Source organism: Heptranchias perlo, chromosome 31 (genome assembly GCF_035084215.1).
Source record: "Heptranchias perlo isolate sHepPer1 chromosome 31, sHepPer1.hap1, whole genome shotgun sequence".
Taxonomy (NCBI): Eukaryota; Metazoa; Chordata; class Chondrichthyes; order Hexanchiformes; family Hexanchidae; genus Heptranchias; species Heptranchias perlo.
In genome coordinates this window covers 36863852-36885477 of record NC_090355.1, presented here as the reverse complement: position 1 = coordinate 36885477, position 21626 = coordinate 36863852, and the positions used below count along the sequence as shown (strand labels likewise).

The 21626-nt window shown below is 50.0% G+C and overlaps 1 protein-coding gene across 1 annotated transcript in view; it reads right to left on the bottom strand.

Annotated features, from left to right (window-relative positions):
- LOC137300363 (sarcosine dehydrogenase, mitochondrial-like) overlaps positions 1-21626 on the bottom strand; it is an 86355-nt gene that overhangs the window by 40376 nt on the left and 24353 nt on the right. Inside the window, exons 5-11 of the mRNA XM_067969447.1 lie at positions 19642-19742; positions 17887-17991; positions 16846-16975; positions 13828-13914; positions 12914-13004; positions 12097-12238; positions 10215-10298 (exon numbers count right to left, since the gene is read on the bottom strand). Coding sequence (XP_067825548.1) covers positions 10215-10298; positions 12097-12238; positions 12914-13004; positions 13828-13914; positions 16846-16975; positions 17887-17991; positions 19642-19742 — 740 coding nt within the window. The remainder of the gene's footprint in view (positions 1-10214; positions 10299-12096; positions 12239-12913; positions 13005-13827; positions 13915-16845; positions 16976-17886; positions 17992-19641; positions 19743-21626) is intronic.

Here is a 21626-nt window from a genome sequence, read left to right as displayed (position 1 = left end):
CGAGAGAGAGAGACAGAGCGAGAGAGAGAGAGAGAGAGAGACAGAACGAGAGAGAGAGACAGAACGAGAGAGAGAGACAGAACGAGAGAGAGAGACAGAACGAGAGAGAGACAGATAGACAGAGAGACACAGAGAGAGACATACACACAGATGGGGACAGACAGACAGACAGAGAGAGACACACAGAGAGACACACACAAACAGACAGAGAGAGACAGGCAGAGAGAGAGAGACAGACAGACAGACAGCGAGAGACACACACACAGACAGGGAGTGAGTGATAGACAGAGAGAGACACACACAGATAGAGAGAGAGACAGGCAGACAGAGAGAGAGAGACAGACAGACAGACAGAGAGAAAGAGACAGACATACACACAGACAGGGAGAGACACACACAGACAGAGAGAGACACACACAGACAGAGAGAGACACACACAGACAGGGAGAGACACACACAGACAGAGAGAGGGAGGGAGGGAGGGAGACATAAACACAGACAGGGAGAGAGAGATAGACAGAGAGAGAGAGAGACACACACAGACACGGAGAGAGAGAGAGAGTCACAGAGAGAGAGACACACACAGACAGAGAGACAGAAACACAGACAGGGAGAGATAGAGAGAGACACACACAGACAGAGAAAGCCAGGCAGAGAGAGAGACAGACAGACAGAGAGCGGGACAGACAGACAGAGAGCGAGACAGACAGACAGACAGACAGAGAGAGAGACAGACAGACAGACACAGACAGGCAGAGAGGGGTCAATAGGGTACAGAGATCCCAGTGAATCTGTGCTGAACCCTCTCGACTGCCTCAACATCCTTCCTATAGTGTGGAGCCCAAAACTGTGCACCGTTTCCACCTGTGGTTGGACTGAGATTTTACATTGTTTCACTCTTACATTTCCATTTTCCACAAAAAAATCAATTTTGAAACTCTGCTGAAAACAACAGACTCTGCACAGACATCATGGCCCCACCTCCCCACCATATCCCTCAATCCCACCGACCCACCATATCCCTCAATCCCACCGACCCACCATATCCCTCAATCCCACCGACCCACCATATCCCTCAATCCCACCGACCCACCATATCCCTCAATCCCACCGACCCACCATATCCCTCAATCCCACCTACCCACCATAATCCCTCAATCCCACCTACCCACCATATCCCTCAATCCCACCTACCCACCATATCCCTCAATCCCACCTACCCACCATATCCCTCAATCCCACCTACCCACCATATCCCTCAATCCCACCGACCCACCATATCCCTCAATCCCACCGACCCACCATATCCCTCAATCCCACCGACCCACCATATCCCTCAATCCCACCTACCCACCATATCCCTCAATCCCACCGACCCACCATATCCCTCAATCCCACCTACCCACCATATCCCTCAATCCCACCGACCCACCATATCCCTCAATCCCACCTACCCACCATATCCCTCAATCCCACCTACCCACCATATCCCTCAATCCCACCGACCCACCATATCCCTCAATCCCACCGACCCACCATATCCCTCAATCCCACCTACCCACCATATCCCTCAATCCCACCGACCCACCATATCCCTCAATCCCACCTACCCACCATATCCCTCAATCCCACCTACCCACCATATCCCTCAATCCCACCTACCCACCATATCCCTCAATCCCACCGACCCACCATATCCCTCAATCCCACCTACCCACCATATCCCTCAATCCCACCTACCCACCATATCCCTCAATCCCACCGACCCACCATATCCCTCAATCCCACCGACCCACCATATCCCTCAATCCCACCTACCCACCATATCCCTCAATCCCACCGACCCACCATATCCCTCAATCCCACCTACCCACCATATCCCTCAATCCCACCTACCCACCATATCCCTCAATCCCACCTACCCACCATATCCCTCAATCCCACCGACCCACCATATCCCTCAATCCCACCTACCCACCATATCCCTCAATCCCACCTACCCACCATATCCCTCAATCCCACCGACCCACCATATCCCTCAATCCCACCTACCCACCATATCCCTCAATCCCACCTACCCATCTTCTCACCATATCCCTCAATCCCACCTACCCACTAACTCACTATACCACCGAATCCAAACTACCCATCTTCTTACCTTATCTCTCCACCCTTTCTCTCTCCACAAACACATCGAGTTGTCTCTTGACCTCATTTCTGCTTCAATGTCCTTCCCTTGTAACTCATCCCAAAACTCAATTACTCTTTGCCTGTCCAAGTTTCGACCTCCTGTCCCCCACTCTCAAGTCTCTTTTATCTCAGTCTTTAAATCTTACTCTCTCTTTATTTCTCTTAGAATCACGGAATCATACAATGGCTACAGCACGGAAGGAGGCCATTCGGCCCATTGAGTCCATGCCAGAGCAATCCGGCCAGTCCCACGCCCCCGCCCTATCCCCGTAGCTCTGCAAATTTTTTCCCTTCAATTACTTATCCAGTTCCCTTTTGAAGGCCATGATTGAATCTGCCTCCACCACCCCCTCGGGCAGTGCATTCCAGATCATAACCACTCACTGTGTAAAAAGGTTTTTCCTCATGTCATCTTTGGTTCTTTTGCCAAGCACCTTAAATCTATGTCCTCTGGTTCTTGACCTTTCCACCAATGGGAACAGTTTCTCTCTATCTACTCTGTCTAGACCCTTCATGATTTTGAACACCTCGATCAAATCTCCTCGCAACCTTCTCTGTTCCAAGGAGAACAACCCCAGCTTCTCCAGTCTATCCACGTAACTAAAGTCCCTCATCCCTGGAATCATTCCAGTAAATCTCTTCTGCACCCTCTCCAAGGCCTTCACATCTTTCCTAACGTGCGGTGCCCAGAACTGGACACAATACTTCAGTTGTGGCCGAACCAGTGTTTTATAAAGGTTCATCATGACTTCCTTGCTTTTTTTATTCGTTCACGGGATGTGGGCGTCGCTGGTGAGGCCGGCATTTATTGCCCATCCCTAATTGCCCTTGAGAAGGTGGTGGTGAGCCGCCTTCTTGAACCGCTGCAGTCCCTGTGGTGAAGGTTCTCCCACAGTGCTGTTAGGAAGGGAGTTCGAGGATTTTAGAAGTTTACAACATGGAAACAGGCCCTTCGGCCCAACATGTCCATGTCGCCCAGTTTATACCACTAAGCTAGTCCCAGTGGTAGCATAGTGGTTATGTTACTGGGCTAGTAATCCAAAGGCCTGGACTAAAATCCAGAGTCATGAGTTCAAATCCCGCCACGGCAGCTGGCGAATTTAAATTCAATTAATTAAATAAAAATCTGGAATTAAAAGTAGATTACTAGTATCAGTAATGATGGCCATGAAACTACCCGATTGTCGTAAAAACCCATCTGGTTCACTAATGTCCTTTAAGGGAAGGAAGCCTGCCGTCCTTACCCGGTCTGGCCTATATGTGACTCCAGACCCACAGCAATGTGGTTGATTCTTAATTGCCCTCTGAAATGGCCCAGCAAGCCACTCAGTTGTAAAATCTCACTACGAAAAGTCATAATAAGAATAAAACCGGGCGGACCACCCGGCATCGGCCACGACAACGGCAAAACACCAAGCCCAGTCGACCCTGCAAAGTCCTCTTCACTAACATCTGGGGACTTGTGCCAAAATTGGGAGAGCTGTCCCACAGACTAGTCAAGCAACAGCCTGACACAGCCATACTCACAGAATCATATCTTTCAGCCAACGTCCCAGACTCTTCCATCACCATCCCTGGGTATGTCCTGTCCCACCGGCAGGACAGACCCACCAGAGGTGGCGGTACAGTGATACACAGTCAGGAGGGAATGGCCCTGGGAGTCCTCAACATTGACTCTGGACCCCATGAAATCTCATGGCATCAGGTCAAACATGGGCAAGGAAACCTCCTGCTGATTACCACCTACCGCCCTCCCTCAGCTGATGAATCAGTCCTCCTCCATGTTGAGCAACACTTGGAGGAAGCACTGAGGGTAGCAAGGGCACAGAATGTACTCTGGGTGGGGGACTTCAATGTCCATCACCAAGAGTGGCTCAGTAGCACCACTACTGACCGAGTCCTGAAGGACACAGCTGCCAGACTGGGCCTGCGGCAGGTGGTGAGCGAACCAACACGAGGGAAAAACTGACTTGACCTCGTCCTCACCAATCTATCTGTCCATGACAGTATTGGCAGGAGTGACCACCGCAAGGTCCTCGTGGAGATGAAGTGCCGTCTTCACACTGAGGACACCATCCAACGTGTTGTGTGGCACTACCACCGTGCTAAATGGGATAGATTCAGAATGGATCTAGCAGCTGAAAACTGGGCATCCATGAGGTGCTGTGGGCCATCAGCAGCAGCAGAATTATATTCCAGCACAATCTGTAACCTCATGGCCCGGCATATTCCTCACTCTACCATTACCAAACAAGCCAGGGGATCAACCCTGGTTCAATGAGGAGTGTAGAAGAGCATGCCAGGAGCAGCACCAGGCGTACCTAAAAATGAGGTGCCAACCTGGTGAAGCTACAACTCAGGACTACATGCACGCTAAACAGCGGAAGCAACATGCTATAGACAGAGCTAAGCGATTCCACAACCAACGGATCAGATCAAAGCTCTGCAGTCCTGCCACATCCAGTCGTGAATGGTGGTGGACAATTAAACAACTAACGGGAGGAGGAGGCTCTGCAAACATCCCCATCCTCAATGATGGCGGAGTCCAGCACATGAGTGCAAAAGACAAGGCTGAAGCGTTTGCAACCATCTTCAGCCAGAAGTGCCGAGTGGATGATCCATCTCGGCCTCCTCCCGATATCCCCACCATCACGGAAGCCAGTCTTCGGCCAATTCGATTCACTCCACGTGATATCAAGAAACGGCTGAGTGCACTGGATACAGCAAAGGCTATGGGCCCCGACAACATCCCAGCTGTAGTGCTGAAGACTTGTGCTCCAGATCTAGCTGCGCCTTGAGCCAAGCTGTTCCTGTACAGCTACAACACTGACATCTACCCGACAATGTGGAAAATTGCCCAGGTATGTCCTGTCCACAAAAAGCAGGACAAATCCAATCCGGCCAATTACCGCCCCATCAGTCTACTCTCAATCATCAGCAAAGTGATGGAAGGTGTCATCGACAGTGCTATCAAGCGGCACTTACTCACCAATAACCTGCTCACCGATGCTCAGTTTGGGTTCCGCCAGGACCACTCGGCTCCAGACCTCATTACAGCCTTGGTCCAAACATGGACAAAAGAGCTGAATTCCAGAGGTGAGGTGAGAGTGACTGCCCTTGACATCAAGGCAGCATTTGACCGAGTGTGGCACCAAGGAGCCCAAGTAAAATTGAAGTCAATGGGAATCAGGGGGAAAACTCTCCAGTGGCTGGAGTCATACCTAGCACAAAGGAGGCCAATCATCTCAGCCCCAGGGCATTGCTGCAGGAGTTCCTCAGGGCAGTGTCCTAGGCCCAACCATCTTCAGCTGCTTCATCAATGACCTTCCCTCCATCATAAGGTCAGAAATGGGGATGTTCGCTGATGACTGCACAGTGTTCAGTTCCATTCGCAACCCCTCAGATAATGAAGCAGTCCGAGCCTGCATGCAGCAAGACCTGGACAACATCCAGGCTTGGGCTCATAAGTGGCAAGTAACATTCACGCCAGATAAGTGCCAGGCAATGACCATCTCCAACAAGAGAGAGTCCAACCACCTCCCCTTGACATTCAACGGCATTACCATCGCCGAATCCCCCACCATCAACATCCTGGGGGTCACCATTGACCAGAAACTTAACTGGACCAGCCATATAAATACTGTGGCTACGAGAGCAGGTCAGAGGCTGGGTATTCTGCGGCGAGTGACTCACCTCCTGACTCCCCAAAGCCTTTCCACCATCTACAAGGCACAAGTCAGGAGTGTGATGGAATACTCTCCACTTGCCTGGATGAGTGCAGCTCCAACAACACTCAAGAAGCTCGACACCATCCAAGATAAAGCAGCCCGCTTGATTGGCACCCATTCCACCACCCTAAACATTCACTCCCTTCACCACCGGCGCACTGTGGCTGCAGTGTGCACCATCCACAGGATGCACTGCAGCAACTCGCCAAGGCTTCTTCGACAGCACTTCCCAAACCCGCGACCTCTACCACCTAGAATGACAAGAGCAGCAGGCGCATGGGAACAACACCACCTGCACGTTCCCCTCCAAGTCACACACCATCCCGACTTGGAAATATATCGCCGTTCCTTCATTGTCGCTGCGTCAAAATTCTGGAACTCCCTTCCTAACAGCACTGTGGGAGAACCGTCACCACACGGACTGCAGCGGTTCAAGAAGGCGGCTCACCACCACCTTCTCGAGGGCAATTAGGGATGGGCAATAAATGCCGGCCTTGCCAGCGACGCCCACATCCCATGAACGAATTAAAAAAAAAGTTGCCTGCACTTGGCCCATATCCCTCTATACCCATCTTACCCATGTAACTGTCCAAATGCTTTTTAAAAGACAAAATTGTACCCGCCTCCACTACTGCCTCTGGCAGCTCGTTCCAGACACTCACCACCCTTTGAGTGAAAAAATTGCCCCTCTGGACCCTTTTGTATCTCTCCCCTCTCACCTTAAATCTATGCCCCCTCGTTATAGACTCCCCTACATTTGGGAAAAGATTTTGACTATCTACCTTATCTATGCCCCTCTATTTTATAGACTTCTATAAGATCACCCCTAAACCTCCTACTCTCCAGGGAAAAAAGTCTCAGTCTATCCAACCTCTCCCTATAAGTCAAACCATCAAGTCCCGGTAGCATCCTAGTAAATCTTTTCTGCACTCTTTCTAGTTTAATAATATCCTTTCTATAATAGGGTGACCAGAACTGTACACAGTATTCCAAGTGTGGCCTCACCAATGCCCTGTACAACTTCAACAAGACATCCCAACTCCTGTATTCAATGTTCTGACCAATGAAACCAAGCATGCTGAATGCCTTCTTCACCACCCTATCCACCTGTGACTCCACTTTCAAGGAGCTATGAACCTGTACTCCTAGATCTCTTTGTTCTATAACTCTCCCCAACGCCCTACCATTAACGGAGTAGGTCCTGGCCCGATTCAATCTACCAAAATGCATCACCTCACATTTATCTAAATTAAACTCCATCTGCCATTCATCGGCCCACTGGCCCAATTTATCAAGATCCCGTTGCAATCCTAGATAACCTTCTTCACTGTCCACAATGCCACCAATCTTGGTGTCATCTGCAAACTTACTAACCATGCCTCCTAAATTCTCATCCAAATCATTAATATAAATAACAAATAACAGCGGACCCAGCACCGATCCCTGAGGCACACCGCTGGTCACAGGCCTCCAGTTTGAAAAACAACCCTCTACAACCACCCTCTGTCTTCTGCCGTCAATCCAATTTTGATTCCAATTGGCTACCTCACCTTGGATCCCGTGAGATCTAACCTTATGTAACAACTTACCATGCGGTACCTTGTCAAAGGCTTTGCTAAAGTCCATGTAGACCACGTCTACTGCACAGCCCTCATCTATCTTCTTGGTTACCCCTTCAAAAAACTCAATCAAATTCGTGAGACATGATTTTCCTCTCACAAAACCATGCTGACTGTTCCTAATCAGTCCCTGCCTCTCCAAATGCCCGTAGATCCTGTCTCTCAGAATACCCTCTAACAACTTACCCACTACAGATGTCAGGCTCACCGGTCTGTAGTTCCCAGGCTTTTCCCTGCCGCCCTTCTTAAACAAAGGCACAACATTTGCTACCCTCCAATCTTCAGGCACCTCACCTGTAGCTGTCGATGATTCAAATATCTCTGCTAGGGGACCCGCAATTTCCTCCCTAACCTCCCATAACGTCCTGGGATACATTTCATCAGGTCCTGGAGATTTATCTACCTTGATGCGTGTTAAGACTTCCAGCACCTCCCTCTCTGTAATACGTACACTCCTCAAGACATCACTATTTATTTTCCCAAGTTCCCTAACATCCATGCCTTTCTCAACCGTAAATACCGATGCGAAATATTCATTTAGGATCTCACCCATCTCTTGTGGTTCCGCACATAGATGACCTTGTTGATCCTTAAGAGGCCCTACTCTCTCCCTAGTTACTCTTTTGCCCTTTATGTATTTGTAGAAGCTCTTTGGATTCACCTTTGCCTTATCTGCCAAAGCAATCTCATGTCCCCTTTTTGCCCTCCTGATTTCTCTCTTAACTCTACTCCGGCAATCACTATACTCTTCAAGGATATTTTGACCCAGTGATGATGAAGGAACGGCGATATATTTCCAAGTCGGGATGGTGTGTGTCTTGGAGGGGAACGTGCAGGTGGTGTTGTTCCCATGTGCCTGCTGCTCTTATCCTTCTAGGTGGTAGAGGTCGCGGGTTTGGGAGGTGCTGTCGAAGAAGCCTTGGCGAGTTGCTGCAGTGCATCCTGTAGATGGTACACACTGCAGCCACTGTGCGCCGGTGGTGAAGGGAGTGAATGTTTAGGGTGGTGGATGGGGTGCCAATCAAGCGGGCTGCTTTGTCCTGGATGGTGTCGAGCTTCTTGAGTGTTGTTGGAGCTGCACTCATCCAGGCAAGTGGAGAGTATTCCATCACACTCCTGACTTGTGCCTTGTAGATGGTGGAAAGGCTTTGGGGAGTCAGGAGGTGAGTCACTCACCGCAGAATACCCAGCCTCTGACCTGCTCTTGTAGCCACAGTATTTATGTGGCTGGTCCAGTTAAGTTTCTGGTCAATGGTGACCCCACAGAATGTTGATGGTGGGGGTGGCTTTTGTACTCTATTCCTCTATTTATAAATGATGTGGAGATGCCGGTGATGGACTGGGGTGGACAAATGTAAGGAATCTTACAACACCAGGTTATAGTCCAACAGTTTTATTTGAAAATCACAAGCTTTCGAAGTTCTCTGACTATATATGCGGTAAGCTTCATGGAATCCCACACTCACCTGACGAAGGAGAAAGCCTCCGAAAGCTTGTGATTTTCAAATAAAACTGTTGGACTATAACCTGGTGTTGTAAGATTCCGTATGCTTTTTTAACCGCTTTCTCAACCTGCCCTGCCACCTTCACGATTTGTGTACATAAACCCCCAGATCTCTCTGTTCCTTTTAGAATTGTGCCCTTTAGTTTATATTGCCTCTCATTCTTGCTATTGAAATGTATCACCTCGCATTTTTCTGCATTAAATTTCATCTGCCACGTGTCCGCTCTCTTGAAGTCTATCACTATCCTCCTCACTCCTTCCAAGTTTTGTGTCATCTGCAAATTTTGAAATTGTGCCCTGTACACCCAAGTCCAAGTCATTAATATATATCAAGAAAAGCAGTGGTCCCAGCACCGACCCCTGGGGAACACCACTGTACACCTCCCTCCAGTCCGAAAAACAACCGTTCACCACTACTCTCTGTTTCCTGTTACTTAGCCAATTCTGTATCCATGCTGCTACTGCCCCTTTTATTCCATGGGCTGCAATCTTTAAGACAAGTCTATCATGTGCCACTTTATCAAATGATTTTGAAAGTCCATATGCACCACATCAACTGCATTGCCCTCATCGACCCTCTCTGTTACCTCATCAAAAAACTCTATCAAGTTAGTTAGACACGATTTGCCTTTAACAAATCCGTACTGGCTTTCCCTAATCAATCCACACTTGTCCAAGTGACTGCTAATTCTGTCCCGGATTATCATTTCTAAAAGTTTCCCCACCACTGAGGTTAAACTGACTGGCCTGTAGTTACTGGGTTTATCTTTACAACCTTTTTTGAACAAGAGTGTAACATTTGCAATTCTCCAGTCCTCTGGCACCACCTCGGTGCCTTTCTCTATCTCATTCTATAGTACATTTACTGACCGTATCGGGCACTTCCTGGTTTTTAGTCTGCGCGGTTTGTCAATTGAGTTTCACTTCCTGGTTCTCGCAGCGTGGTTTGCATCAAGCTGATTGGTTGAGGGGACAGAGAGATCCTTTCTCCGCTCACGCAGCACGGGAAAAAACGCTGCAGTTTTTTGAACTCGGATTTCGAGGAAGTTGCCAAACAGAGCATGGTAAATCCAATGAATGGCGAGCACAGCTGGTTCATCGCACAAAGCAATTTCAGGGCCATTGTTTTTCGACAGGAATTAGCAATGACCTCAAGGAACAGAAGCTACTTACTGGCACAGGCCCCTCTGGATTGAACCAGCCAGGTCTCTCCCATCCGTGTCTCTCCTGGAAAACACAGCCCTGCTGGAGGATCTCCTGAGACCAGAGAAATGTTAATATCAGTCACCATCGGAAAAACAAATATTGGAAATATCTCATGCTCTGGGTGCAGTGAATGGTGCCGTTAAATCCTGGTTATAGTCATCAGTACAAGAGAGAGAAAACTCAACACAGTTTGGAAATCGACTCCAAAACCATTAGTTAGTTCTGGAATTCTCCACGTCCTTCTGGCACCCCCGACCCGTATCCCGGCCCGTACCCCAAATAACCTCTCTAACCACCTCGAGGACTCTAGAACCCTTCACCCTCCACACAAACCAAGACTGAATTACACAGCTCACTCCCATCCAGCATTTATTTAAATATTCAGGTAACAGGAGGATGTGGAGTCTGAGCGTCAGCATTTAATGAAACTATTTACAGTCTTTCTGCAGGATCTGCGTTGCTGCAGCTCCTCTCACAAACTGTGCAACATCTGTGACTAAAGTCCGGCAAATTCATCAAACCAGCATCAAAATCTGATCAGTGTCCCTGAGACTTACCGTCAGAGCCTCACGGACTGAGAGCATGAGTTAAAACACTGGTATTCTGATCCTGATCACAGACACACACACAGGATACTGGGTGCAGCCTATAGAGGCTTTTATTTACCATAAATATTTAACGTCTTTTCTTTTATATATTTAACAATCTGCGCATCACTGCACAATGTACAGGACAGGAACAGAGTGAAGCCCCTCAGTGCAGTCCAGGCAGCATTCTCTTACACATTCCGCTTCACACAAAGAATAACGAGGCAGCATTTACAGGGGGATACGAGGGAGGGGTCTGTGGAATCTGCTGGTATAATGTTCCTCAACTCACCTGTGTATCCTGGGGGTTTAAACCGTCAACAGTTCTGTTACAATAATGTCTGGAGGAACATTGTAGGATTGAATTAAGTGCTGTCTCCAGATATCAGTGAAGCAGAATCATAGCCACAGGATTTAAACGCAGCCCCCTCACTGCCATTAAACGCAGCCCCCTCACCGCCATTAAACGCAGCCCCCTCACCGCCATTAAACGCAGCCCCCTCACCGCCATTAAACGCAGCCCCCTCACCGCCATTAAACGCAGCCCCCTCACCGCCATTAAACGCAGCCCCCTCACCGCCATTAAACGCAGCCCCCTCACCGCCATTAAACACAAGCTGAAATATATTAGTCACTGAACAGATTTGCCTCTGACCGACACACCTGAAGTTTCTACAATGATGAGGCAGCAAATCATTTGTTTGACAACTTTCTGCGTTTGTGTGCCAGCCCAGTACCATGCAGAGATTGGGTGCCACAGAGGCAGGGCTGCGGAGAGGGGGTGCAATTACCCCACGTGCCTCTTTGGGGCAAGTCAGAATAGAAGTGGTGAAGGGTGAAAGAGAGAGGCTGCACTGGAGGGACAGGGAGCAGAGGTAAGGATACAGGACAGGTCTGAAGGAGATGCCGAGTGAGGGGACATTTCCGTTTACAGTTCTTTGGCTGTTTCTAGCAAGTACCACAGGGGAATTTATAGAAAAACACCAATGACAGGAGGCCAATTCTTGGTACAGTCCCACCTGTCAGTCTCGCCTGACAACAGCTCAGTGTGTGAGTTCACTGCATCTCTGCTCAAGCAAAGGATCTCAAGCCAAGGGGATCCCTTTGTCCTCCGTCCGAGGGGATCCCTTCGTCCTCCGTCCGAGGGGATCCCTCCGTCCGAGGGGATCCCTCCGTCCGAGGGGATCCCTTCGTCCTCCGTCCGAGGGGAGCCCCATTACCCCCACACCACTGTAAGTCTCCCCCTGGTGGTCACTACTGACCTGGTGCAATGGGTCCAGTCTCATGTTCCTTCCGGCCAGAGCCTCATCGTGGGGGAAAACCACTGAGTAATTCTTGGCGTAGGATTCGTGGCTTCGCTCTCGGATCCAACGATTGTCGTTGGTCATCGAATGATGAAAACGCCTGTAGCAGAAAACGCCGGATAGCACACAACCATCACACGCACACAAGTGCGACCATGCAAGAGACACATATTGCAGTGCAAGAGATATACAGGGCCCCGCTCACACTCGGGGGCCCCGCTCACACTCGGGGGCCCCGCTCACACTCGGGGGCCCCGCTCACACTGGTCATGGAGGAGTTAAGTAGCCCGGGCACAATGACTGTGTTGGAACCCCACAGTTTTACAAACTAAATGTAATTACAGGTTTCATTCAGATCATTAAAGAAAAGCATCAACTCCCATTTATTTCCTGAAAATCACTGCGTTCCAATTAAACACAAACCCATCAAACCACAATCAGAGATTGTGTAACCAGAGCCCAGGGATTGTCACTGAGCAGCGAGACCAGGAGCAGCGCAGAGATCTCGGAGGGTTGTGGGGCTGGAGGAGGTTACAGAGTTAGGGAGGGGTGAGGCTATGGAGGGATTGGAAAACAAGGATGAGAATTTTAAAATCGAGGCATTGCCGGACTGGGAGGGAGGTTTAATAAACCGTCACCAAATCCGGTGAGTGTTTAACCAGAGCAACTAACCAAGGGTGGGATTCTGGGAAGCACAGACGTGAAAGATAAATATTCTGGTGAAGCTTCCAACTGTTGGGTTAAACTGGCTCAGGATTATCGGCCGTTCACTCACCGGATGTCGTAGCTGTACATATCTTTCTCTGGCCGTCCATCGATGACCCAATCAGCCAACTCCTTCCCACAGCCACCTCCCAACATCATACCTGAGAAAGAGGAACCGAGAGGTGTCAGTCTACTCTCCGTCACTCTGTCTCTCAAACTTGCTGCTCAACCCTGGGGGCTTCACACTATCACTGCTCCTTTCCTTTAATGTATGTTTTACAGACATGTCACTGGCATCGGGGGGGGAGAGAAAGAGTGACCTCCTGCCCCTTAACCTCCGGTGTCAGCAGTGGCTCAGCGGTCACACTCTCACCTTGGAGTCAGAAGGTCGTGGGTTCGAGTCCCACTTCAAAGACTTGAGCACAAAGTCCAGGCCGACACTCCCAGTGCAGTACTGAGGGAGCGCCGCACTGTCGGAGGGTCAGTACTGAGGGAGCGCCGCACTGTCGGAGGGTCAGTACTGAGGGAGCGCCGCACTGTCGGAGGGTCAGTCCTGAGGGAGCGCCGCACTGTCGGAGGGTCAGTACTGAGGGAGCGCCGCACTGTCGGAGGGTCAGTACTGAGGGAGCGCCGCACTGTCGGAGGGTCAGTACTGAGGGAGCGCCGCACTGTCGGAGGGTCAGTACTGAGGGAGTGCTGCACTGTCGGAGGTGCCGTCTTTCGGATGAGACATTAAGACGTCTGACCTCTGAATCTCGTGGGAAGGCCGATGGGAGGGAGGCAAAACTGGTCAAGAGCCTCCCTGTCCTGGTCAAGCAGCTCCCAACAAGATCGAGACAGGAGGTGACGCAAAAGGAGACATTCGCCCGAAAACAACAGCTCCTCACCCTCGAGCAGCACTGATGGGCAATTCCACAACATCTATTGACCCGCAACAAGACACAGGAACAGATGTGGCTACTCGCAACTAATCCAAGTTCTTACCTGCGCTGTTGAATCCACATCCCAGGTAAAAGCCCCTGAGTTCTGGAGCCTCTCCCATCAGGGGCTTGTGGTCAGCGGTGAAGGCCTCTACACAAACAAGGCACCATTACCGTTAGACACACTCACTGAAGGCATGGAACAGAATCTCCGCTAGAAAATTGTGCTTGAGAAACAGTGACCAGCCCCGAACCCTCCCGACAATGATCACCACCGCCTCAGACCCACCACACTGCAGGAATTCATTTCGACTAACTGAAACTCTTCCACACTCCCTGGTCCCGAAGATGGGTCGAGTTGGGAATCCCAGTAGGGTCCGGGTTAGAACTCTGCAATGAAGCTCCCAAACCCCCTCCCCAGCTCCATCTAAAGGAAGTGACTGGTACCAGGGCCCCTCTTCCACATCCACAGCCCAGGGGAAAGAATTCCTTCAACCCCCGCCCTTCAAGGTATCACAGGAGGAACAGCACAGGAGGAGGCCATTCGGCCCATCGTCTGTACCAGCTCTTTGAAAGCTGTCCAATTAGTCCCGCTCCCCTGCTCTTTCCTCATTGCCCTGCAAATGTTTCTATTTTAATTATTTATCCAATTCCCTTTTGAAAGTTATTATTGAATCTGCTTCCACCGCCCTTTCAGGCAGTGAATTCCAGATCAGAACAACTCGCTGCGTAAAAAAATATTTCCTCATCTCCCCTCTGGTTCTTTGGCCAATTACCTTAAATCTGTGTCCTCTGGTTACCGACCCTCCTGCCACTGGAAACAGTTTCTCCTTATTTACTCTCTCAAAACCCCTCATGATTTTGAACGCCTCTATTAAATCTCCCCTTAACCTTCTCTGTTCCAAGGAGAACAATCCCAGCTTCTTTGCTGTGTAATGCTACAGAACTATCTAAAGACTGACCATTAACATGACCAATGCTGAGTGAAAGTAACACCAGGAGACCCCACCCCAACATCAGAGTAACATTCCCCACAAAGGTGACCCAGTAAGAGCAAGGATCAGATCACAACCTCCGACTCTTCCATTTCTCCGACCCCCAACTGGGGTATTGATGGAATGGTACTGAGGCAAAGAGGTTCGAATCCTGGTCAGTGTCGGGTTACCTGATATTGATCGGGGTAAAGGGGAGGGGGTTACCTGATATTGATCGGGGTAAAGAGGAGGGGGTTACCTGATATTGATCGGGGTAAAGGGGAGGGGGTTACCTGATATCGATCGGGGTAAAGGGGAGGGGGTTACCTGATATTGATCGGGGTAAAGGGGAGGGGGTTACCTGATATTGATTGGGGTAAAGGGGAGGGGGTTACCTGATATTGATCGGGGTGCTGGGGAGGGGGTTACCTGATATCGATCGGGGTAAAGGGGAGGGGGTTACCTGATATTGATCGGGGTAAAGGGGAGGGGGTTACCTGATATTGATCGGGGTGCTGGGGAGGGGGTTACCTGATATTGATCGGGGTAAAGGGGAGGGGGTTACCTGATATTGATCGGGGTAAAGGGGAGGGGGTTACCTGATATTGATCGGGGTGCTGGGGAGGGGGTTACCTGATATTGATCGGGGTAAAGGGGAGGGGGTTACCTGATATTGATCGGGGTGCTGGGGAGGGGGTTACCTGATATTGATCGGGGTAAAGGGGAGGGGGTTACCTGATATTGATCGGGGTGCTGGGGAGGGGGTTACCTGATATCGATCGGGGTAAAAGGGAGGGGGTTACCTGATATTGATCGGGGTGCTGGGGAGGGGGTTACCTGATATTGATCGGGGTAAAGGGGAGGGGGTTACCTGATATTGATCGGGGTGCTGGGGAGGGGGTTACCTGATATTGATCGGGGTAAAGGGGAGGGGTTACCTGATATTGATCGGGGTGCTGGGGAGGGGGTTACCTGATATTGATCGGGGTAAAGGGGAGGGGGTTACCTGATATTGATCGGGGTAAAGGGGAGGGGGTTACCTGATATCGATCGGGGTGCTGGGGAGGGGGTTACCTGATATTGATCGGGGTAAAGGGGAGGGGGTTACCTGATATTGATCGGGGTAAAGGGGAGGGGGTTACCTGATATCGATCGGGGTAAAGGGGAGGGGGTTACCTGATATCGATCGGGGTGCTGGGGAGGGGGTTACCTGATATTGATCGGGGTAAAGGGGAGGGGGTTACCTGATATCGATCGGGGTGCTGGGGAGGGGGTTACCTGATATTGATCGGGGTAAAGGGGAGGGGGTTACCTGATATTGATCGGGGTAAAGGGGAGGGGGTTACCTGATATTGATCGGGGTAAAGGGGAGGGGGTTACCTGATATTGATCGGGGTGCTGGGGAGGGGGTTACCTGATATTGATCGGGGTGCTGGGGAGGGGCACTTCAGTTGGCCTCAGTACCCCTGATGTCGAGCGGGAAGAGAGGAAAATAAGATCAGCGATAGGGTTAATGCAGATTCACCAGAATGATACTGGGGCTAAAAGGGTTAAATTCCGAGGACAGGTTGCACAGACTGGGCTTGTATTCCCTCGAGTGTCGAAGATTAAGGGGTGATCTAATCGAGGTGTTTAAGATGATTAAAGGATTTGATAGGGTCGATAGAGAGAAACTATTTCCTCTGGTGGGGGGAGTCCAGAACAAGGGGGCAGAACCTTAAAATTAGAGCCAGGCCGTTCAGGGGTGATGTCGGGAAGCACTTCATCACACAAAGGGGAGTGGGAATCTGGAACTCTCTCCCCCAAAAAGCTGTTGAGGCTGGGGGTCAATTGAAAATTTCAAGACTGATATTGATAGATTTTTATTGGGTGAGGGGATCGAGGGTTACAGAACCAAGGTGGGTAAATGGAGTTAAGATGCAGATCAGCCCTGATCCAATCGAATGGCGGAACAGGCCTGAGGGGATGAATGGCCTCCTCCTGTTTCTATGCGATGACCCTACACCCGGTCAGAGGCACACGGACAGAATTAAATAAAAGCAGCAATCGGACTTCTGCCAAATCTTCACCAACGCCTCCGAGGGACTGGTGTTCAGCTCCTCCCTTACCAGGGCCACACACGGTCGATTTCACCCCGGTCCTCTCCAGAGCGGGAATACGATTGATGGCTCCTTCAATCAGCTGCGTGAAGACGTCCCAGTCCAGGTCAAAGAGGCTGAAGGCAAACTTATCCGAGATCTGCCAGAGGAGACGGCAAAATCAAAATAAGAGCAGAATGGGTTCACACCAACAAGGCCCATCAGTGCATGAAGTCGCTCCTTGTAAGGTACACTCTAACCCCCAATTAATCACCCCCCACAGGCCCTGTACACTCTAACCCCCAATTAATCACCCCCCACAGGCCCTGTACACTCTAACCCCCAATTAATCACCCCCCACAGGCTCTGTACACTCTACCCCCCAATTAATCACCCCCCACAGGCCCTGTACACTCCAACCCCCAATTAATCACCCCCCACAGGCCCTGTACACTCTACCCCCCAATTAATCACCCCCCACAGGCCCTGTACACTCTACCCCCCAATTAATCACCTCCCACAGGCTCTGTACACTCTAACCCCCAATTAATCACCCCCCACAGGCCCTGTACACTCTAACCCCCAATTAATCACCCCCCACAGGCTCTGTACACTCTACCCTCAATTAATCACCTCCCACAGGCCCTGTACACTCCAACCCCCAATTAATCACCCCCCACAGGCCCTGTACACTCTAACCCCCAATTAATCACCCCCCACAGGCTCTGTACACTCTACCCTCAATTAATCACCTCCCACAGGCCCTGTACACTCCAACCCCCAATTAATCACCTCCCACAGGCCCTGTACACTCTACCCCCAATTAATCACCCCCCACAGGCTCTGGACACTCCAACCCCCAATTAATCACCCCCCACAGGCTCTGTACACTCTAACCACCAATTAATCACCCCCCACAGGCCCTGTGCACTCTAATCAAAGTCACAAAAAGCATCCTCTGACAGTCACCAAGGTGCATGATCCCTCCTCATCCTTCTCGACTCCCAGCTCCACACTGTCACTGCCGCCTGCTCCAGCTCCGTCTCTCCCTCTCACACACAAGACTCTTACCTCTTCCCAGAAGTTCGGATTTGGCTCATATCCACCGACAGACAGGGCATCGCCTTGGAGACGGAGGTACACAGAGGCATCGTGATCGCGAACATTCGGCATGTTCTGGGAGGGAAAACAATGACGAGTAAGTGAGTTCAGAACACGATTTACCAACAGACACGCCCTCTACACTGTCCCATCAAACACTCCCAGGGCAGGTACAGCACGGGTTAGATACAGAGTAAAGCTCCCTCTACACTGTCCCATCAAACACTCCCAGGGCAGGTACAGGGTTAGATACAGAGTAAAGCTCCCTCTACACTGTCCCATCAAACACTCCCAGGGCAAGTACAGGGTTAGATACAGAGTAAAGCTCCCTCTACACTGTCCCATCAAACACTCCCAGGGCAGGTACAGCACGGGTTAGATACAGAGTAAAGCTCCCTCTACACTGTCCCATCAAACACTCCCAGGGCAGGTACAGCACGGGTTAGATACAGAGTAAAGCTCCCTCTACACTGTCCCATCAAACACTCCCAGGGCAGGTACAGGGTTAGAAACAGAGTAAAGCTCCCTCTACACTGTCCCATCAAACACTCCCAGGGCAGGTACAGGGTTAGATACAGAGTAAAGCTCCCTCTACACTGTCCCATCAAACACTCCCAGGGCAGGTACAGGGTTAGATACAGAGTAAAGCTCCCTCTACACTGTCCCATCAAACACTCCCAGGGCAAGTACAGGGTTAGATACAGAGTAAAGCTCCCTCTACACTGTCCATTAAGATTCACTTCCCGCCTCAGCAGTGCCACGGGCTGTCCTTGAGATTGATGATTTGGTGCTGGTCTGCATGCTGTGGTCTGTGCTCTCTACTCAGGATCTGAGCTCCGAGTCCCTCTGGAATGTTTCCATGTACCCACAGGTGAGGATTGTGGACGAGGGAGGTGTCCCTCGAGGGGGTTTGTCCCTCGAATGGAGATGTCCCCAGGGGGTGTCCCTTGAGGGGGGTTGCTCACCCCATAATGCCACACTCAAGTGCCAGTGAGTGACCCCCTGAACCTCCTGTAGTTCAGGGGTAAACACAGCGGCCTGGAGCAGGAGGGCCACCAGTTTGGGTCTCAGGTCTGGAGCTGTTGCGACTGAGCCTCAGTATCTACAGTGAGGGAGGGGTAACGGGTCAGTCCAGCTCTCCTGCTCCGATCACCGTCCAGCAACTCCTGTCGCAACGTGCATTGGATGTCGGGTCAGAACAGGAGCCGATCGGTCGTGATGCCCTCCATAGCCAAATAGCCCACTGATGCCACCATATGAAGGATGATGCGGAACCAGACGCAATGGAGCCTGTACCCCAGCGAGAGTCAGTGTCTTCAAGGGAGGGGAGCAGGGGTGAAAACTGGCCGTGTCCCTAAATGAATGGGCCAGGCTGCAGTGTCTAAACACATTCAGACAGCGAGCCGCAGACAGCGAGCTCCAGACAGCGAGCTCCAGACAGCGAGCCCCAGACAGCGAGCCGCAGACAGCGAGCTCCAGACAGCGAGCCCCAGACAGCGAGCCGCAGACAGCGAGGTCCAGACAGCGAGCCGCAGACAGCGAGGTCCAGACAGCGAGCCGCAGACAGCGAGGTCCAGACAGCGAGCCGCAGACAGCGAGCCCCAGACAGCGAGCTCCAGACAGGTCCGGTTACACTCACAATATGAGCATAAATTAAATGCACAATTAAAAAGATAAACATTAAAATAAAACCCTGGGAGCGATCAGCCCACTGCCCGTACGCACCTGGATTCCTTCGATCCGCTCCGTTACCACGTAAGCATGGCGCATGGCGATGAGTGGCACATTGACCCCTGCCATGACCCCTAGCGCCCGGGCCCACACACCTGAACAGAACAGAGTGAGTTACCAACACTGGCAAACACCCTGCTCTCTGCTGGTCACCGAGGTAAGCTGGAGGCCTCCTAATATAAACATCTATTGCTCCTGCACCTCCCGTTTTAATCCCACTGTATTTCTGCAGTGCGACTACACACTTAAGGAACAAAAACACGTTTTTCTGTCCAAGATTCCCAAAATACATGAACTGAGGCATCGAGAGATGTCTCGGTGGGTTAGGGTTCGGGTTAGGGTATTAGGGTATTAGGGTTAGGGTATTAGGGTTAGGGTATTAGGGTATTAGGGTATTAGGGTTAGGGTATTAGGGTATTAGGGTATTAGGGTTAGGGTATTAGGGTTAGGGTATTAGGGTATTAGGGTATTAGGGTTAGGGTATTAGGGTTAGGGTATTAGGGTATTAGGGTATTAGGGTTAGGGTATTAGGGTATTAGGGTATTAGGGTATTAGGGTTAGGGTATTAGGGTTAGGGTATTAGGGTATTAGGGTATTAGGGTTAGGGTATTAGGGTTAGGGTATTAGGGTTAGGGTATTAGGGTATTAGGGTATTAGGGTTAGGGTATTAGGGTTAGGGTATTAGGGTTAGGGTATTAGGGTATTAGGGTTAGGGTATTAGGGTTAGGGTATTAGGGTTAGGGTATTAGGGTTAGGGTATTAGGGTATTAGGGTATTAGGGTTAGGGTATTAGGGTTAGGGTATTAGGGTTAGGGTATTAGGGTATTAGGGTATTAGGGTTAGGGTATTAGGGTTAGGGTATTAGGGTTAGGGTATTAGGGTATTAGGGTATTAGGGTTAGGGTATTAGGGTTAGGGTATTAGGGTTAGGGTATTAGGGTATTAGGGTATTAGGGTTAGGGTATTAGGGTTAGGGTATTAGGGTATTAGGGTTAGGGTATTAGGGTATTAGGGTTAGGGTATTAGGGTTAGGGTATTAGGGTATTAGGGTTAGGGTATTAGGGTATTAGGGTATTAGGGTATTAGGGTTAGGGTATTAGGGTTAGGGTATTAGGGTATTAGGGTATTAGGGTATTAGGATTAGGGTATTAGGGGGCACCAGGTCGATTTTAGCACGAGAAAGAGACAGAAAGAAAGAGAGAGAAAAACAGAGAAGGAATTCTGCAGTCTCAGCTCCAACCTTTTCTACAGTTGCTGATTACATGATTGAAGCCAAGGGGAAGCTGCAATTTCTCGATCAATATTCGATATAAAGATATAAACAGCTCAGATTTTGTCAGCATGGTTTTGCCAGCTCAGATAATTCATAATATATTGCAGTTTATATCTTTCAGTAATTTGCTGCCGGATATAAATAAATAGACGAATAAACCAGATTGAAATTCCCACAGAAATCAACGAGTAAAATTAATTGTTAACTAACAATTAGCCATTTGCTCCCGTTCCTTCGCTGCACTCCCTCTGGCATATTATTTTCCAGAAATTGTGGCAGAAATTCACCACTGAAGGCTCAGGAAGCTCACGGTCTAATTTATGGCCCTCAAGGCCAATATCACCATTGCAGAAAATTCCACAACACAGTTTCTGCCTCAACCACTAACCCTGGCAGTGAATCCCACCGCCTCACAACTCTGTGTGTGAAGAACGTTCTCCCGCTCTCTGCTTTATTTTAATCTTATATCGATGGCCCATTGTTCTGACCCCTCAACTACTGGAAACAGACTGCTTCTATCTACCCTGTCCCATTCTTTCACCATTTTAAACAATCTTATCCTATTGTCCCATAATCTGCGTTGGTTAAACAAAAAAAAAAAGCAAGATCTTTCGGATAGTAATAATGGGCGACTGGGAAAAATAACAGTGTAAAGGACAACGAGGGGAAGAAATTCTTGAAATGTGTACAGAAGAACTTTCTTGAAA